The following is a 20,619-nucleotide window of genomic DNA, read 5'->3' on the forward strand; positions in this document are numbered from 1 at the left end:
GCAGGAACTGTTTCATTCTTGTCTCTGCATCCCTAGTATTCTAATAAGGTCCCCTATAAATAGTAAGCACTTAATAAATGTTGGCTGAATGAATTCCCCAACACTTCTGGATAAATAAGATGTGACTGTATTTGAATATTTAATGAATAATGACCAGAGATACATGGTAAAGTCCCTACACAATCTGCTCTTTTGAAATATGTTGATACAAGACAATTCAATATAACCAAGCTTTCTTTCAAATTAAAATGACTTTCCAGAGGGAGAGGAGAAGAGTTAGGGCTGCCTGTTCATCTTGTGGATCATATAGCCCTACAAAAAAGATTCACAGCTACTCAAAAAATATTTCTAACAATCCACAAGAGAAAAAAAACTAATAGATGAAGAAAATCCTGTTTATACCAAGAGTTCTTAACTTGGGGTGCACAGACTAGGAGACTGTGACCTTGGATGGCAACAATGAATTACACCTTTCTTTTTCACTTACCTCGAACTAAAATTTAGCAATTCTTTCAATTATTTAAAGCCGCTATTCTGAGAAGGGGTCCATAGGTTTCACCAGACTGTCAAAGAGGATCCATGACTCAAAAAAGGTTAAGAATCTATGGATTAGACATGCAACTGAACATGAATCTATATTTTTAACAAATAGCAAAAGGACAATGAGCTGAGAGGTTAGAATTCAATAAAAAGAAGGGAACAAATCTGACTTGCATTTCAGAAACTGTGTGGTAATTTCAGTGATCCCAAGTTGCTCACAGAAACAAAAACTCATTTACTTATTCTTAACACCAATGTTTCCCCAGTGATGCTATATGGGTGAAACTCAATTGAAGAAGCAGAACTACAGGTCAGTCTGCCAACAAGCATTTTAATAAGGGCTTACTATGTGCCCAGTGCTGTGAATACAAAAAGAAGCAGAAACACAGTGTCTGCCCTCAAGAACTTTGCATTCTAATGGGGGAAGACAATACATAAAAGGAAACTGAAAAGGGAATGGGTTTGGAGGGGCTAGAACATGACAGAAAAAGTTCAGAGTGCAGCCTGGACAGGAATGAGACATGGCTACCCTGGGTGTCCTCCTTAAATGGAAGTTCTAGGAGGAATCATCCAATCAGAGGGAGAGGCTGCAGGGATTGGATGGTACTTCCAATGTGATTTTCTAGGATGAAGAGGTTTCTCATAATGGAGAAAATCTGGAACGCAATCTGGAGACAAATGAGAGTGATGGGGAAGCAAAAGAAATATGTATAGAAGATATCAACAGACTATAGTATGATATCAAAGATAACTGGGGCCACTAGGTGGCAGAGTGGATAAAGCACCGACCCTGGATTCAGGAGGACCTGAGTTCAAATATGATTTTAGACACTTGAAACTTACTAGGTGTGTGACCCTAGGCAAGTCACTTAACCTCAACTGCCTCACACACACACAAAAAAGATAACTGAGATATCCAGTAAATATCCAATTAGAAAAAGAGATGGGTCTTCATGTAAACAGAATAGTAATAAGCAATAGACTTACAATCCTGATGTGGCTTTGGTACCCACAGAATGCCAAAAGATCTAGAGGAAGAGTTCCAGATGTCCTATGAAGGATTTATGGGAAGACATAGATAGGAACTTAAGACAAAAAAGTGTGGGGGCAGCTAGGTGGTGCAGTGGATAGAGAACTGGCCCTAGATTTCAGGAGGTTCTGAGTTCAAATCCTGCCTCAGACACTTGACACTTATAAGCTGTGTGACCCTGGGAAAGTCACTTAACCCCAATTGCCCCACCAAAAAAAAAAAGAGAGAAAAGAAAAGAAACTATTTCGGGGCAGCTAGGTGGCGCAGTGGATAAAGCACCGGTCCTGGATTCAGGAGGACCTGAGTTCAAATCCAGCCTCAGACACTTGACACTTACTAGCTGTGTGACCCTGGGCAAGTTATGTAACCCCCGTTGCTTGCAAAAACAAAAACAAAAACAAAACAAAAAAAAGAAAGTGTGGAGGATAGGATTCATACCAATGGAGGGAGTACTCACATTAATGAGTTCATGAATACACCGAAGTACACCTCATCCTCTCCCTATCCCATTAGATTATAAACTATGTTCTGCACATGGATATAATAAATGTTTGTCAAATGAAAGTTGGATGAATGAATGAAAAAGTATTTAATAAGTGTAGATTATGTGCCAGGGACTAAGCTAAATCCTAAGGATATACACACACACACACACACACACACACACACACACACACACACACACACACAGATGTGAAATACTCCCTCCTTTCAAGAAGCTTACATGTTAATAGGTGAAAACAACATATATGGGGTAGACAGGGAAGTTTTTTGGTCTGGGAAGTCACAGGGATACAAAGCGAAACCAAAGGACAGTTAAGTGACACACTCCAAAAGCAATGGGTATGCTGATTTGATTACAGTTTCCAAGGAAAAAGAGAGAAGGTGAAGGGAAGGGACAGGTGGTAGATAGAAGTGAAGAAGCCAGGTCCTACAGCAGGAGTTTAGAGCTAAATGACATATATTACACTTAATTGGCATAGTAGTTGATTAGAGTTATAATTAAGAGAAGCCCGAGTTTAACTTAAGTTTAAAAAAGAAACGCCCATTTTTCTATATCACAGAATCTCAGAATTGGACAGTGTTATGGAGTCCAACCTATCAAAATAAACACTAAAAATAAGAAATTAATCAAAAACTCAAAAGTCAGTACTAAGAGCTCAAATACAAAATAGACTAGCACACCCAGTCAGAAGACACAGAAGACAGTATGTGGTGTGGGGCAGGCACTAAATCTGGAGTTAAATGGGGATTAAATCCCCACTCTTCTACTTAATATGTATATGTCCTCCACATCTCCACATCTATCTCCTTCCCTCTCCTCACATAGTTATCAACCTAGTTCAGGCCAGTAGCACCTCTCATCTGAACTATTCCAACATCTTCCTAATTGGTCTCCATACCTCAAATATCCCCTTTATTGATCCTTCACACAATTACCAAACTGATTTTCCTAAAATGCAAATCAGATCGTGTTCTCCCTGATGCAGTAAATTTTAGTAACTCCCTATGACCCTCAGGATCAAACATAAACATCTCTCTTCAGCACTGAAAGCCCTTTCACACAACTGAGCCCTAACCCACCTTTCCAGATTTAGAGCATACTACCTCCATCCACAAACCCTGTGGTCCAGTCAAACTGACCTTACTCATTATCCTACACCATAGCTTCCATCTCCATGTCTTTGCACTGGCTGTCCTCCATGACTGCAATCTACTTCTTCCTCCCCTCCACTTCTCAGAATCATGAGTTTCCTTCAAGGCTGGGCAAAAGCACCACTTTCCTGATCTCCACTTCCCCCCAACCTGTAGTGGCTAATTCTTCTCACCACAATCAAGTTCTATTTATTCTGTATATACCTTACACACACATATTGTCTCCTCTGTAAGATCCTTGAGGGAAGCAACTGTTTTCACTTTAATTCTTGTATCTTCAGTACCTAGAATCTGGCACCTTGGCACAGCAGCTGCTCAGGAAAGGTACAATCTCTCAACCTGATACCTGTAGAAAGGTCCCTTCCAACTCTCAAAGTCCTAGGTCTCCAGCTAACATTGGGCTAAGTCCCTAAAACTTTCGGGGCCCAGTTTCATCATCTGGAAAGTAAGGGGTTCAATTAGAGAATTCTTATGGTTTCTTTGAGTTGAAAGATTGACATTAACATCTTTTTTCTTTTTGTCAGGCAATGAGGGTTAAGTGACTTGTCCAAGGTCACACAGCTAGTAAATGTCAAGTGTCTGAGGCCAGATTTGAACTCAGGTCCTCCTGAATTCAGGGCCGGTGCCTTATCCACCGCGACACCTAGCTGCCCCCAAAAAGCCTATTTCTGAGCCCTGTTGATATATCTGTGGTTTTGCCACAATTCCTGGATTTATCAACTGTTTTTCAACAACTTTTTTGTCTTATCTGAAGCCACCACCATCCCCTCACTGGGGTTCTGTAACTTTATTTTTAAGCATTTTGTTTTTTAATCTTATTTTTAAATTACACCTAACCTTTAAGAAGCACTTGTTACAGGGGCAGCTAGGTGGCACAGTGGATAGAGCACCAGCCCTGGAATCAGGAGTACCAGAGTTCAAATCCCGCCTCAGACACTTAACACTTACTAGTTGTGTGACCCTGAGCAAGTAAGTCACTTAACCCCAATTGCCTCACTTAAAAAAAAAAAAGAAGAAGCACTTGTTACAAAGACAAATAGAAAAAGCTTTGAAAGATACTAACTCCATATTAATGTCTAACAAAATAGGTCTTGAGAAACTATATTTCTGTTATAGTCAGCCTTGTGGCTGTTCCATGAACAAGACATTCCACCTCTCAGCTGGGTAGTTCTCTGACTGTTCTCTTATGTCTGGAACACTCTCCTTCTTCTGCTCTGACTACTGAAGTCTTTAAGTCCCAACTAAAATCCCACCATCTACAGAAACCTTCCCCAAACCCTCTTAATTCCAGTGCCTTCTCTATGTTAATTATTTCCAATTTATCCTTTACATAGCTTGTTTTTGGTTTTTTGTTTGTTTTTTTTTAGTGAGGCAATTGGGGTTAAGTGACTTGCCCAGGGTCACACAGCTAGTGTTAAGTGTCTGAGGCCAGATTTGAACTCAGGTCCTCCTGATTCCAGTACATAGCTTGTTTTAACTAAAATTGTCAGATATTCTTGGAAGACAGGTAGGAAATAAGCATGTATTAAGTGCCTAATATGTGCTAAGCATTTTTACAAAGATTTATCCTATCTGAGTCTCAAAATAACCTTGTGAAGTAGGTGCTCTTATTATTATTCCCATTTTACAATTGGGGAAACTGTGGCAAAAGGTTAAATAATTTACTAGGATCACACTGCTAGCATGTGTCTGAGACTAGATCTGAATACATGTCTTTCTCACTCCAGGCCCAGTGCTCTATCCACTGGGACACCTAAACTGTTTCTGCAAGAATACTGAATTTATGGTCAAAGTATATGAAGAGGCAGTTTTCTGATGAAGAAATCAAAGTTATGTATTGCCATATGAAAAAATGCTCTAAATCACTATTGATTAGAGAGATGCAAATTAAAACAACTCTGAGGTACCACCTGACACCTATCAGATTGGCTAATATGACAAAAAAAAAGGAAAATAATAAATGTTGGAGAAGCTGTGGAAAAATTGGAACACTAGGGCAGCTAGGTGGCGCAGTGGATAGAGCACCGGCCCTGAAATCAGGAGTACCTGAGTTCAAATCCGACCTCAGACACTTAATACTTACTAGCTGTGTGACCCTGGGGCAAGTGACTTAACCCCAACTGCCTCACTAAAAAAAAAAAAAAATTGGAACACTAATGCATTGTTGGTGGAGCTATGAACTGATCCAACCACTCTGGAGAGCAGTTTAGAACTATGCCCAAAGGGCTATAAAGCTTTGCATACCCTTTGACCCAGCAATACCACTATTAGGGCTTTTCCCCAAAGAGATCAGAAAAAAGGGAAAAGGACCCACATGTACAAAAATATTTATAGCTGCTCTTTTTGTGGTGGCAAGGAATTGGAAATTAAGGCTTTGCCCATCAACTGGGGAATGGCTGAACAAGTTGTAGTATATGAATGGAATGGAATACTATTGTGCTATAAGAAACAATGAGCAGGAGGATTTCAGAGGAAACCTGGAAGGACTTGTATGAACTGATGATGAGTGAGATGAGCAAGTTGGTCTGAGGGTCATCTACGGACAAGGGAACAGGCCAGGCAAGTGAAAAACCTAATCTTCCTTAAATCATACATACCACCTGGGACTTCTTAAGCTTGGGATACTGCAGCCTGGAAACAGTGCCCCTCTTTAAGGAGCTAAAAGGCAAGAAAGGCAAGATGAGCAGACAGAGAAAGTTTCTTCAGTAACAAGGAAGATCGAGGTACACCCTCAGAAGAAGATGTCAACATCAGGGCCCCTATATCTAAAGCTTCCAAGAAAAATACGAATTGGTCTCAGGCCATAGAGGTGCTCAAAAAGGACTTCGAAGATAAAGTTAGAGAGGTAGAGGAAAAAATGGAAAGAGAAATGAGGGGGATGCAGGGAAGACATGAGAAAAAAGTCAACAGCTTGAAAAGTCAAATTGGCCAAATGGAAAAGGAGGTACAAAAGCTCTCTGATGAAAATAATTGCCTAAGAATGAGGATTGAACAAATGGAAGCCAGTGACTTTATGAGAAACCAAGACACAATAAAGCAAATCCAAATGAATAAAAAAAATAGAGGGCAATGTGAAATATCTTCTGGGAAAAACTGCTGACCTGGAAAATAGGTCCAGGAGAGATCATTTGAAAATTATTGGTCTACCTGAAAACCATGATCAAGGAAAGCGTTTAGACATCATCTTCCAAGATATTCTCAGGGAAAATTGCCCTGAAATTCTAGAAGCAGCAGCTAAAATAGAAATTGAAAGAATCTACCGATCACCTCCAGAAAGAGATCCCAAAAGGAAAACTCCTAGGAATATTATAGCCAAATTCCAGAGCTCTCAGGTCAAGGAGAAAATATTGCAAACTGGCAAAAAGAAAGAATTCAAGTACTGTGGAGCCCCAGTCAGGATAGCACAAGAATATTATGTGTTGATCAACTGTGATAAACTTGATTCTTCTCAGCAATACAATGGTCCAAGATAGGTCCAAAGGACTCATGATGGAAAATGCTCTACAAATGGGGGGGGGGGGGAGAAGAACTGTTGAATCTGGATGCAAATTGAACCATATTATTCCTATTGTTTCTGTTGTTTTTCTTTTTTGAGGTTTTTCCTTTTTGTTCAGATTCTTCTCTCATAACACGACTAATGCAGAAATATGTTTAATGTGATTGTACATATATAACCTATATCAGATTGCCTGCTGTCTTGGGGAGGGGGGAGGGAGAAAAAATTGAAACTAGAAATCTTATAAAAACAAATGTTGAAAGCCACCTTCTAAATGCAACTGGAAATAATAAAATATTTATATGGCAAAAAATTATTTTTTTAATAGTGAATTTAGAAACCCTTCCTACTCATGAATCTATATCACATTTTTGTAATGGAAATTTACCAAGGTAAAAAGTAGAAGAGTTGTTTCTCTCAGAAAAGTATTTTTCCCTCAGGGAGGGAAGCTATTTATATTACTATGCATCACCTTGAAAATAGCTATAATCATAAGTATTTTTTAAATGCTTTTGGTATGCTATAATTGTCAACATAAAACCCTGCTCACAAGTTGGAAGTTTTTAAGTCTGGAATTAAATGACATTCTTACTCAGTGGTGGCAAGTTTATTTACAGCTGGATTATTCATTAGTTTAATTGATACTTAAGAGCCAGGCAAATAACATTTTTGTGCACTTACCCTCCAGGGTTTCTGCATTAAGTGTTTAACAAGCTTTTGTTGCCTGAAGCAGTTATGGTTAGAAAAGAACAGCATATTCTCCTGGACCTATTCTTTTAATGAAATTTTCCTTAACTAACAAAAACATGTATTAAAATACTACTAGTAGGGGCAGCTAGGTGGGCAGCTCTGGATTCAGGAGGACCTGAGTTCAAACCCGGCCTCAGACACTTGACACTTACTAGCTCTTGTGGTCCTGGACAAGTCATCCCCCCACCCCCCAAAAAAATACTACTACTAGTAAATAGACAACAATACAGGAGGACAATAATTTTGGTGTGTACTGACACTAGATAACATGTATGCTAACGTACTTCACAAAATCTTGGATTTTCCAATAGTTAGAGTACCAGGACTAGAATCAGGAAGTCAGGAAATCCAGATCCATTTACTAGCTATCTGACCTTGGACAAGTCACTTACCCTCTGCTAGCCTCAGGTTCAACTGTAAAGTGGGGATAATAATAGCACCTATCTCCCAGGGTTGTTGTGTAGCTCAAATGAGATAATCTTTGTAAAATGCTTAGCACAGTGCCTGGCACATAGTAGGCACTATATAAATGTTAACTATTATTAAATCCCACACATATTTAATATGTGATGGTATATATTAAATCCTTCTCTATATTTTACTATAATTAGAGAGTTAAAATTTTTCACATAACTTATATATATATTACAAATCATTACAAAGTCTTATCCCTCCTTTAAGAGACTCCATGTGACTGGTCTGGAGTCACAAAGTTCCTTAAGAGAACACAAGCCTTCCAGCATCTGTTGCCTTCTCTAGCAACAATAATAATGAATAATTAGCATGTATATTAATTCTTTATGGTTACAAACTATACTATCATATTTGATTGGGGGGGTGGTAGATAACCACTATTCTATTCAAATTGTCACTCTGTCAACTTAGTTGAAATTTGTTTCTTTTTTTTTTTACCTTTCTTTTTATTTTTTATCATTATATTTTTTAAATTCTGAATAAAATTTTATTTTCCAAAATATATGAAAAAACAAAATTTTAACACCAATTTTTAAAAAACTTAACTTAGTTGAAATTTAACTAAGAAATTAAACCTCAAAGCCACAGACTCTCACAATTTTTATCTTATCCAGAAAGAAATTGAATAAACTGGAATCTTTTGAAGTTTCTAATGGAATGCATCTTAATTCCATTATTACGGATGACTTTGGAAACTCAAAGATATTTTCTCAAAAATTTTAAGTATAATTGTAAATTCAAACATAACCATTAAACAAGCACTACTGTATTTCTGTTTTGAGAGGAAAAAATATACCTATACAAGAGTAACAATGATGATGAATGCATATTTCATCTATGACAGAGTTGCCTACTGCTAGTATCAAGGATCATAGGATAGGAGAGCAAAGACAAAATGCTACCCACAAACTTTATTTAGCAAAGTATTCTGCCCTCTACATGCACTAAAACTTTCAAAGGTTTCAACAAAATAACAAGATCAACTGATCATCTTAAATGACTGGTAGGGGGCAGCTAGGTGGCGCAGTGGATAAAGCACTGGCCCTGGATTCAGGAGGACCTGAGTTCAAATCCAGCTTCAGACACTTGATACTAGCTGTGTGACCTTGGGCAAGTCACTTAACCCTCATTGCCCTGCCATTAAAAAACAAAAACAAACAAAAAAAACAAAATCAAATGACTGGTAAATGTCCAAAATGCAAGAAACAGGGAGATTCGTGGATACAAATAGTATAAGCAACTGATAAATAACTAAGAATTGATTGTACTTTGTTCCTTCATCTTTTCCTTCCTCTAAAAATAAGGGAGATGTCTCTCTCATCAACCCCTAACTTTATTCCCAATGGCTCCAAAAGGACCCACTGGTTCTTTCCTTCTATCTCCATATTTTCCATTATTTTCTTTACTATCTTTGTATTCTTTTATATCTATCCATCTTCTTACCTTACCTCCTCCAACAGTGCTCATAAAACGCATAAAATTTTGTGTCTGTTTTAAATAGCAATTCCATAAAAGGAAAAGTTTTTCTTTGATTAACTTCAGAAGTATTATAATATTTACTAGCATTGAATATAAATTTGATAATGATGGACCCCTGCTGCCATTTTTGGTTTTGGAGTCTGCTAGAAAGTGTAGAACCACTTGGCAAAAACCTTTTCCTAAACTAGCAAGAAATACCATACAAAACTATTGAATTCAATTACAACTGTTAAAGCTATTTAAAAAAAACCCCAAAAAACCCAAAACCAAACAAAACCTTTCATCTACAACTTGCAGAAGTTAGAATCACTCTCTCATCAGCTATCTGTACATTTGATATTTTTAGATTAATACTACCTATGTAACTTTAATCAAGTCACTGAACCTCTCTGTGCCTCAGTTTCCTCGTGTGTAAAATGAAGGAGTTGAACTACATGGCCTCTAAGGTCCCTTTCTGCCCCCAAATAAATGATCCTATTAATACTAAAACTCTACTAACAAGTCAATTGTAAAGTGTTCCTAGAATAGACTATGGTGTCCATCTTTTTATAGATGAGCACTCTGACCCAGTGACTCCAGGGCTAGGTTTATAACATGAAGTTATAGACAAGGACAACAAAAACATTTATAGTGGGGAAGCTAGGTGGTTCAGTGGATAGAGCACTGGCCCTGGATTCAGGAGGACCTGAGTGCAAATCCAGTTTCAGACACTTGACACACTTACTAGCTGTGTGACCCTGGGCAAGTCACTTAACCTTCATTGCCCCACCAAAAAAAACAAAACAAAACACATTTATAGCACCACTGTTTATAACAACTAAGACAAACTATGAGCCCAGCAATTGGGGAATGACTACAAATTGTGGTATATGATTTTTATGGAATGGCGTGGTACCATAATATTCAACAAATTATAAAGACAAAAGAAATAGGAGAAAACGTGATGCAGAATAAAGAAAGAGGCAAAGAATTATATATATATATATATATATATATATATGTGTGTGTGTGTGTGTGTGTATGTATATGTATGTATATGTATGTATGTATATGTATGTATATGTATATATATAAGGCAAAGAATTATATATATATATAAAATCACATTAAAAGACAACAAAACTCAGGTCAAATACAATGGACAATGATCACAATAACTTGTTCAAAGTTAAAGCTCAGAATACTTTTTGTGGTAGCAAAGTATTATATGTGAAATAGGTGTCCATAAACTGGGGAACAACTAGGGAGATTTTTTTTTAAATGTAACAGGATACGATGAATACGAAGAATTCAGAGACACAACAGAAGGCTTTATTGACTGAAACAAGCAGAACCAGAATAACAAAATACATGTTGAAAAATGGAAAGATAAAAGAATACGCTGATAAATATAAGGGTCCAGGAGTTAAGAAATGTACCTTAAATAATCAATAAGCATTAATTAAACATCTATGTCCCAAGAAATAGTCTAAGCACTGGGGATACAAAGACAAAATGAAAGTCCCTGTCCTCAAGAAGATGACATGCTATGGGAGAGTTGACACGGAAAAATATAAGGATGTTAAAAACATATACAAAAGAAATGAAAAAGAAAATCTGCAGGGTGGGGAAGTACTAAGAGCTGAGAGAATCAAGAAAGGTTTAATGCAGGGGTTTACATTTTAGCCAAGAAAACTAAAGATTTTAAAGGGTAGTGTTAAAAAGGAAATAAATTCCAGACTTGGGGAACAGGCTGTTGCAAGGCACAGAAACAGGAGACAGGAAGGGGTGTCTTGTTTGAGGAACAGCAAGAACAACAATTTGGTTAAAATTGTATGTGAAGGTGAATAATGTATATGGGTAGAAATGTGGGTTGGAACCAAGGTGAGGGCTTTAAATAACATAGGAAACTGTATCTTATCCTACAAATAACACAGAGTAACTGAAGTTTATTGAACAGGAAAGTGATACATGGACAGACCTGTTCTTTAAGATTATCACTTTGGCAATGACAGAATGATATGGAGAGAGGAGAATTGGAAGACAAAAACGACCAATTCTATTAGATTACTGAAATAGCCCTAGCAAGATATGATGAGGCCTGAGAGTAGGATGCAAACCATGTGAGGGAGCTGGAATCAACAAGATTTGGTAACTGTATGGCATCATGGTAGAGTAGAAAATATGCTGGATTTTAAGTCAGAGGACCTGGGTTCAAAACCCAAGTCTGTCACTTAGATGTATAACTTCATTTAACTTCTCTAGGTCTCCATTTCCTCAACTGTAAAGTGAGGAGTGGACTATATGGCCTCTAAAGTTGCTCCCAGCTCCAAATCTATAACTCTGTGATGGGATGGAGAAGACTGAGAAATCAAGGACAACTCCAAAGCTATATTCCTGGGTGACTACAGGGAATATTGGAAAAAGGTTCAATTTAGGGGTAAAGAAGAGTTCTATTCTCGAGAACTTGATTTTGAGATAACTATGGAATGTCCAGTTCAAAGTACCCAATGTACAGTTGGTAACATGGGACTAGAACTTAGGAAAAACTAGTTTATAAGATATTTATAGCTGGGAATCAGCTCCCTCCCTTCACTGCAGAGCTCAGAGATGAGGGATAGGAAATACTATATATACAATCAGGTATTTTCCCTTTTCTTTTTTCATCTTTGTTATGAAGGGAGGCTCCTGGGGTTGGTGAGGGAGATATTTGGATTAATGTAAAAACAAAAGGTTATATTTTAACAATTAAAAAATAAAACACAAATGCAATTAACTGAGTGACTCAACAACTCTGGAAAATGTGAAACTATGCCAGAAAAGTTACTAAACTGTTTCAATTCTCTGACCCAGAGATTTTACTACTGGTCCTATAGTCTAAGGAGATTACTGACAGTAAGAAAAGACCAATATGTACCAAAATCACAGCAGGATTAACTGTAATGACTGAAAATAAAATATGTGGCTAACAACTAAGGAAAGGCTGAACAACTATAGTATATTAATAGGATGGAATATAATAAAATGAATTCAGAGAAACATGGTCCTGGGAAGACTCATGTTAAGTGACAGATTAAATATATTGGCAAAAGAACAATAGGTATGATGACTCCAACAACGTAAATAAAGTCACCATTAAGAGACAAAAATTACTCTGGTTAAATACAGCAGTATGATATTCTCAAAGTTAAAGAGCACATTATTCCTTTCTCTTAATAATCAATATAAACTGGGAGCAGCTAGGTAGCACAGTGGATGGAGCACTGGCCCTGGATTCAGGAGGACCCGAGTTCAAATCCAGCCTCGGACACTTGATACTTACCAGCTGTGTGACCCTAAACAAGTCACTTAACTCTCATTGCCCCACCAACAAAACAAAACAAAACAAAAAAAATCAATATAAACTGGGAGAAGGGATAAAGGAAACTTAAGGCATAGAGTCTTTCTTTTAACAAAGCATAAATTACAAAAGTGTGACATTTAAAATATAGTTAACAGTGGTGCTTCTCATAGAAAAAAAGATTGTTGGTGGTTTGTTGTGTGTACACTCTGAAAAAAACAAAACTTACCAAATAAAAAAGGGTGTAGAACACATCATTTCTCCTCCACAATGTGTACATACTACCTAATATTGTATATCATTTAAGAAATAAACCACTAGCTAAATATCATATATTTTATGTCCTATTTAAGTCAACCTCTTCTACTCTCCAAGTAAATGTCTCCTCTCTTTAAGCCTACCTACTGTCTCTTCCACAGCCTTATGCATCTCCCTTAAATAGGTAAACTACATGAAACATTCCTGATTAATCAAGACATGATAGATAATATATATTTAATAAGTACTTGTCAACTACAGCTTCCTCCTTTCAATCTATCCTGTACACAAAACTGATAGAGCTATAGTTCCTCAATTGTCATTTTGTTCCTATAACTGCCTTTCCCCTCTTCTCAAAGACTTCCACAGCCTTTTCACGACCTTCAATAAACTTAAAACTCTTAATCTGATCTTCAAAGATATTCAACAATTAGCACTCACCTTGCCTTATCTTCCTCACTAACCTTTCAAGCTAAGTAAACATACATGCCTTCCCTTCCATGACTTTTATGCACATCCTCCTCCATGAGTAATTTTCTGCTATCGTTCCAAATTATTTTTCCCCTCCTTCAAAATACTGTTCAAGAATTACTTTCTTGAATAAATTCCAGATTAATCTCAATTAGCTCTGAATACATCAGCAACATTTCCCAAAACAGAACAAGTAAAAACCAGTTACAAACCAGTTAAATATTGAAACTGGTTATAAAAATGTTTAGCTCCTGACCCCACAAGGCCTCAGCTCCCTATAAAAGTGGGAAATAAACCAGATACTCCCTCTGATCCCTGTTAGCTCCATCTCCAAACTCCAGGAATTTTTACATGCCTGGAATGTTCTCCCTCCTCTTTTCTGCCCCTCAATTACCCTGGCTTCCTTTAAGTCCCAACTAACATTCTACCTCCTACAGGAATCCTTTCCCGATCTCTCTTAATTCTAGAGCCTTTCCTCTAGAGAGTGATGATATCTAATTTATGTTAATAGCTTGTTTGTACATAGTTGTTTGCATATTGCTTTCCCCACGAAGGCAGCTAGGTGGCACAGTGGATAGAGTGCTGGGCCAGGGATCAGAACCTAAGTTCAAATTCAGCCCAGATGCTAACTATACTACCCTGGGCAAGTCATTTAACCTGTCTGCCTCAGTTTCCTCAACTGTAAAATGGGGATAATAACATCACCTACCTTGCACGGTTATTTTAGAACCAAATGAGAATATTTATAAAGTGTCAGCACATAGTAGTTACTATATATAAAAATGCTTTTAAACCTTCCTTCTACCTTCCTCCATTGGATTGTGAGCACCTCAGTCACAGGGGGTGTCTTTTAACTTTGTATTCCCAGCACTTAGCTCAGTGTCTAACATAGAGTAGGCATTAAATAAATTTTGACTAGCTTTAAAATTCTAAAAATTCCCTCCCTCCTCCAACAGATTTTCTTTTTGTATAACAGATTTTTTCATATAGATGCTATATCCTTGACTTTGTATATCCTCATAGTATTTATTATTCTGCATACATTAGGATTCTTAATAAATTCTGACTTAATTAGGCTGCTTCTTTTAATTCACAAAGGACATTTTCAGCAGACATCCAACTATATCAATGATAAATTATGTTCACAATATCATATAAAGTATACCTAGTTCCCTTTGTCTTTACCTACTTAAGTAAATATATTTGCCACTTCATTAAAATCACACAAAAATAGGGCAGCTAAGTGGCGCAGTGGATAGAGCACCAGCCCTGGATTGTTCAGGAGGACCCGAGTTCAAATCTGACCTCAGACACTTGACACTTCATAGCTGTGTGACCCTGGGCAAGTCACTTAACCCCAATTGCCTCACCAAAAAAAAAAAAAAATCACACAAAAATAATTCTAGGGGGCAGCCAGGTGGCACAGTGGATAAAGCCCTGGATTCACAAGGACCTGAGTTCAAATATGAACTCATACACTTGGCATTTACTAGCTGGGTGCCCCTGGGCAACTCACCTAACCTTCATTGCCCTGCTCCCCCTCAAATAATAATAATAATAATAATAATATTTCTAAAGGTTTTAGTGTTCTGCAAGCTTAATGTCAATCAACAATATAACCCAGCAGTCAAAAAAGCTAATGCAATTTTATACTGAATGAATTAAGAGAAGCACCCAAAACAAGGAGTGTTAAGAGTCCTGCTACATTCTGCCCTAGTGATCTCATTTGGTTCTGAGCACCATAAAGTAGTGTGGTCCTAGAGATGTACATGTAGCTGGAAAAAGAGAAGGGGAGTGAGTGGGGAGGACACACATGATAGCTGTGCCTTCAAGTATGTGAAGGATTGTCATGTAGACAAGGGATTTTACTTGTTTTGCTTGTCTCCAGAAGTTCTGTCGAATTTAAGAGAAATGGATAAGTGTTAGAAGCAGAATTAGATTCTGATATGAGGAAAATCTTGCAGGACAGTTAGAGCTACCCAAAAGTATAATGTGTTGCCTTGGGAAATAGGTTTCTCCTCATTAGAGGTTTCCAAACAAAGGCTAGATATTGTAGGAGTTTCCTGAAGATATATGAAGTGGACTGTATGGCCTCTGAGGTCCCACATCTGAAATTCTGTGATTCCCTGCTTTCTATTACTATTAGTAATTCAAGAATTTCTTGATGGTCTTAAAATGCCCCATCTGTCCTATGATACTACAAAATTTTCTGATTTATATATGTGTGTATAAAACAATTATATCTTCTAAAAAGAATTACCTGCATGTAGTTGGAGTCACTAAAAAAAACAAACAATAGCAATTTGAACCTCTCTATAGGTAATGAATAAATAGGAAAGAGAAAACTTCAGGGTAAAAAAGGGAAGAAATGACTATGTGTAGACAAGAGTCAGGCAGAATAAATTAGAGATATCAGAGAAAGGGCACTAGCATTAAGGACCAGAAAGACTTCTTTGCAGAAGGTGGGATTTTAGCTGAGACATAAAGGAAGTTAGGCAAGCTAGGAGGTGGAGATGAGGAGAGAGAGAATTCCAGACCTGGAGGACAGCCAGTGAAAACACACAAAGTCAGGAGGGATGAAGTGTCTTGTTCAAGTCAGTAAGAAGGTCAGTATCACCTAATTTCCCAGTTTGGGTGACTGGGAGGATAGTGATGCCATCCAAATGTAATAGGGAAGTTAGGGAGAAGGGCAGGTTTGAGGGGATAATGAGTTCAGTTTGGGGCATGTTAAGTTTAAGATGCCTATAGAACATCCAGTTCATGATGCCCAATAGACAGGTGGGAAAGGAAGACTGGATGTCAGGAAAGAAGCCAAGGCTAGATAGACAGCTTTGAGAATTATCTGTACAGACATAATAATAGAATTCAATATGGGGTAGCTTGTAATACTGCTTATAGATAACCTCAAGTATAGCATAAATTTAAATAGGGATAGGCACATTCATTTAAGCACTTTCCAATTTACAGAGTTTTCCTTAGAACCACCCCATGAATTAGGTAGCATAAGTATTATTCCCATTTCATAGACAAGGTTAAAAAAAAATCTTAAGAATTTAAATGACTTACCAAGGTCATACATATAGCTAATGAGAGTTACAGCAGAGACCCCCCAACCCAGGTTTTCTGACTCCAAGTCTAGTGTACTTTCTACTTACTACCTCACCCTATTCCAAATATACATGTGCAGAAACTATAACCAAAGAAAGCAGTTCACGCAATATACATTCACCTTAGACTTCTACAAGCAGACATCCTCAAAAAAATTTTTTTAATACAAATAAAAATCTCTTTTAAAAATACCCTACTCTACTGTTTACTGTTTTTTTTAACAAATGTTTTCCTACATGGAAGACAAAGATTCTTGCTTTCAAAGTGATTTTAGCTGACTAATTTGGTTGAAAGGAAAAACAGTTTCAGTTTGAATATCAATGTTACCATACTATGTAGCAAAAACTTACTTATCAGCAATAAAACACCTGTTCTAAAGGAAGTTTTGAAATACATGTTCACTTCAGAATAGAATGCTAAATGAAGGTATTAATCATTTTACTATATCATTTTGGTCAAGAATGATACTTTAAAAGAAAAAGACTTCTTTAAAACCAAGAATGATGTGTTTCCTCTTACAAATGTCCAAAAATGCTACAGTAAAAAGACATATCCAATTCATATACATGTTAAAAAGGAAACAAAACTAATAGTATTGTTTAGGCCTAAAGTTTTGTTGCATTCTCACCTCAACAAATTTATTTCATTTCAAAATTATCCTTTCAAGCATGAACAAGATTCTATACTAATACACTATGTAAGATTTAAATGGTTAAATGGGAGGTAACTTGTTAACAGTGGAAAATATGCTGAAATTAAAGTCAGAGAACCCGAGTTCAAATCCCTACTATCTCCTGAATGACCTTGGTCCAATTATTTTATCTCACTAGGCCTAAACTTCCACATTCAAATGAGGGGTTTGGCCCAGCTATGCCAACTCTCAAACTTCAATCCTATAGAGTTTTAATTCTTTCTTGGGGGAAGGGAATGTGTGGAATGGAAGACCTCTGATTTCAATGATATAAAGAATTCCCAATGAAAGATTCTACCAATGCAAATCAGCAACTGCTCAGAAAGTTATAGGCTTATAGAGTTTACTGGGACACTGAGAGTCCAAGATCACACAACCACTATGTATTAAATGTGGGACTTGGACTTGGGTATTGTTGAGTGGACAGGGCTTAGACTTCTATCCATTAGATCACAGGCAATAATATTTTCAGTGATGTCTGTGCAGACACCTGGGAAGGAAGTAAAAATTAATCAATTTCATTTTGCTATCAGAACCACTTTGGGGTCTATTAGAAAAAACCATGGGTGGAAAAGAAGTCCGAAGCTTTTTTATAAAATGAAACTTGGGAATTCTGTGGATTCGAACTATCCAAAATATTCTTGTTCCTCCATTACCATAATCAATGACTGCTAAAAGTTAGCACTTTTCTTTGAAAAATTCAGAAAATTTCAAGAATACCTAGATAATATGTTTATAACAACTTAAATTTTCACCTAAGATTTGGTCTTTTGGGAAGAGAATAATAGCTTATAAATTGCCTTTTCACAACCTAACAGCTAGGTTTTACAATACTTTGGGGGGAAGAAAAATTTAAGAACAGCAACAGTTGTTCAAAGTTCTAGAAACTAATCGCATTCTGAAAGGTACAGTCCAAGTTAAAGAAACACTAAAGAATGAAGATTTTGAGCTTAGCAACCGAACCACAGCACTACCTTTTCTGCTATGTATAGTTTATTCAATATTTGCAGTACTTCAAAGTTTTAATGAAAATGGAATTTCTATCCATAGCTGGCAGAGGGATGTAAAAAGTGAGATCCATCTCAGTTACTTTGGTAAACATGCTGCTTTCCTGTATATGGCTGAACTGTACTTCCCAATCCTGCAAACAATAACTGCAGGAAAACACACACAGGGACTCAGAAACTGGAGACAGAGAAGTGATTTTTTTTTTCAAAGAACAATCTCTCTGTCTAATACTAAGGGCTCGGAGGAGGGGCACGACAGGAATGAAGAAGACAAAATGAGATCTGGGTGAAGAAAAGGGGGGGGGGTCTCGTTGCACTGAAGCTGAGATATTAACGTTCCAAGTTTTTAGAAGCTTGGGGGGGGGGGGTGAATAGGCCCAGAGGGCAACGTAGTGGTCAACATAGTGGACCGAGCTGAGAAGAGAGCGTAGTGGGCAGGGATGGGGGGAGGTGTAAGCAGGGGGCTGGCCTGGAGGTGGTCGGGGGGGGGGGAATCTCCTTCTCTCCTTGGGTGGGGGGCGGTGGGTGATGGGCACGCGCCCTCGGTGCTGCTCCCTAGGGGTCAGTCTGTGCCTGGGAGGGGGGGCGCCTCCCCACCCCCCACCCCCCGCCCGCCCTCCGGCGCTTTGTCCCCCCCAGCCCGGGGCGCAGCCTTGCCGGGTGACAGCCGCCGGCCCTCCCGGGCCGGAAAGGACTGGAGAGCCCGAGGTTCCTTCCTCCCTCCGCCGGCGTTGCCCGAGCCGGGCTCCCGCTCCCCGCCGAGCCCGGGCTCCGGGCGCTTCCCATCGCCGCGGCTCCCGCCTCGAAACGTCGACGCCGAACCCGACCGACCGGCTCCTCTCCCCTCCTTCCCTCCCCGGACGCCGCCAGCTCCTTCTCCTACCCAGAAACTCTCGACGAAATGCGCCATAACCATCGTGCCGCTGCTGCCGCCGCCGCCACTCGGGCTTCAGTGTCCCTTCCCGGCCACCCCCGCTCGCCTCCGCTGTGTAAACACGGGCCCGGCCCCCAGCGGCACCCCCCACCCTCCTCCTTTTCAGCCGCCGCCGCTGCCGCCGCCTCTGTTCCCGAGGCCTGCCCGGACGCCTTCAAGGCGCATGCGCCACCTAGCGGCCATCGCGGCCTCTGCAAGGCAGCTCACCCCGCCTACTCGGCTCCGCGCACGCGCCACCCCTCCCCCCGCGCAGTCCAGTTCTCCGACTGCTAGCGGCCGCTCTCGCCTCTTTCTCCTGGCGCGCGTGATAGTCTTGGTTGTGTCCTCCTCCCGCGTTCCCCCCTTCCCTTCCTTGGGGAACGCGCTCGCCCACGGCCTTCGCTCTAGGGATCTAAGTGAGGAAGGGAGAGAGGTAGAGGGCGTGAGGGGGAAGGAGTTTCTAGCTCCCTGCGCACGGGGGTAAGGGGGGGGGGGTGGAGGTGCCTCTCGGCCCGGCCTCGCGCCATAGTCCACCCTGCGCTCCACCCCCGCCCCCCTCCCTCAGTGGCCTTCCTGCTTCCCCGGCTCCGCCCTAACGAAGAGGAAGCGGCGGGAGCGGAACAGACCACCGCGGCCGGCTCGGGCCAACGCCGGGGCTCAGCGTGGCCCGGCCCCCGGAACCGTGGTCCTCTCAACTCAGTCCCGGCCCAGGTTGCCGGCTTGATCTCCCCACCCCGGGCAGCTTGCGAAGCCGTGGAGAAAACAGCAAGTTTGAATGTGCCTTGGCCCAAGAGGGTAAAGAAATCCGCCCCCCCCCTTGTGTTCCAAAGGCAAAATGAATTTCTATGTGCACCGCTTTAGGACGGGGTCCCCAAATTCCCCATCTACCCCAACATTTCCAGCAGGAAAAGGAAGTGGAAACCCAGTCAGTGTTCAAAATTCACAGTTCCCGAGCTTGAGTCACGGTTAAAGGCCACTTCCCGTCCCTAGTGTTGTTCACGCAGCCTCTAATGTAGGGTTGTGGAATTCTACTTTTTAATCTTTGGAGGAAAAGCTCCCCACCCCTCCACCCGCCTTTTTTTTTTTAACAAGTGTCCTAATTGCCTACATGCTTCTGAAAACATTTCTAAATAGTAAAATATTAACAGACTGAAAAGGCCACACCTAATTCCAGGTACAGTCAAACTTAGAGATGGCCTCCAGGCACACCATAATCTAACAGCCTGGCTAAAATAAGGAAGTCAAATGGACCACCCTGCAGTTCCCCTTGGCCTTAAATTCTCAGCGCTGAGAAGAGGTTATTCCATTCATTCTATAGATTAGTTGGAAAAGCAACCAGGGTCCAAATAATGTCGTGCTACTGTTTAAATAATTAAAGTCACCAAATTTCAAAAAAGAATATTGGGTCATCGGTATGTAAGACAAAT

At 39.5% G+C, this 20,619-nt stretch overlaps 1 protein-coding gene across 2 annotated transcripts in view; it reads right to left on the reverse strand.

Moving 5' to 3' along the window:
* FCHO2 (FCH and mu domain containing endocytic adaptor 2) overlaps positions 1-19,288 on the reverse strand; it is a 151,939-nt gene extending 132,651 nt beyond the window's left edge. For both annotated transcript variants that reach the window (XM_043973083.1, XM_043973075.1), the window contains exon 1: positions 19,163-19,288. In XM_043973083.1, coding sequence (XP_043829018.1) covers positions 19,163-19,195 — 33 coding nt within the window. In that variant the 5' untranslated portion in view covers positions 19,196-19,288. The remainder of the gene's footprint in view (positions 1-19,162) is intronic.
* Positions 19,289-20,619: the final 1,331 nt, after the last annotated feature.

Source organism: Dromiciops gliroides, chromosome 1 (assembly GCF_019393635.1).
Source record: "Dromiciops gliroides isolate mDroGli1 chromosome 1, mDroGli1.pri, whole genome shotgun sequence".
Classification (NCBI taxonomy): Eukaryota; Metazoa; Chordata; class Mammalia; order Microbiotheria; family Microbiotheriidae; genus Dromiciops; species Dromiciops gliroides.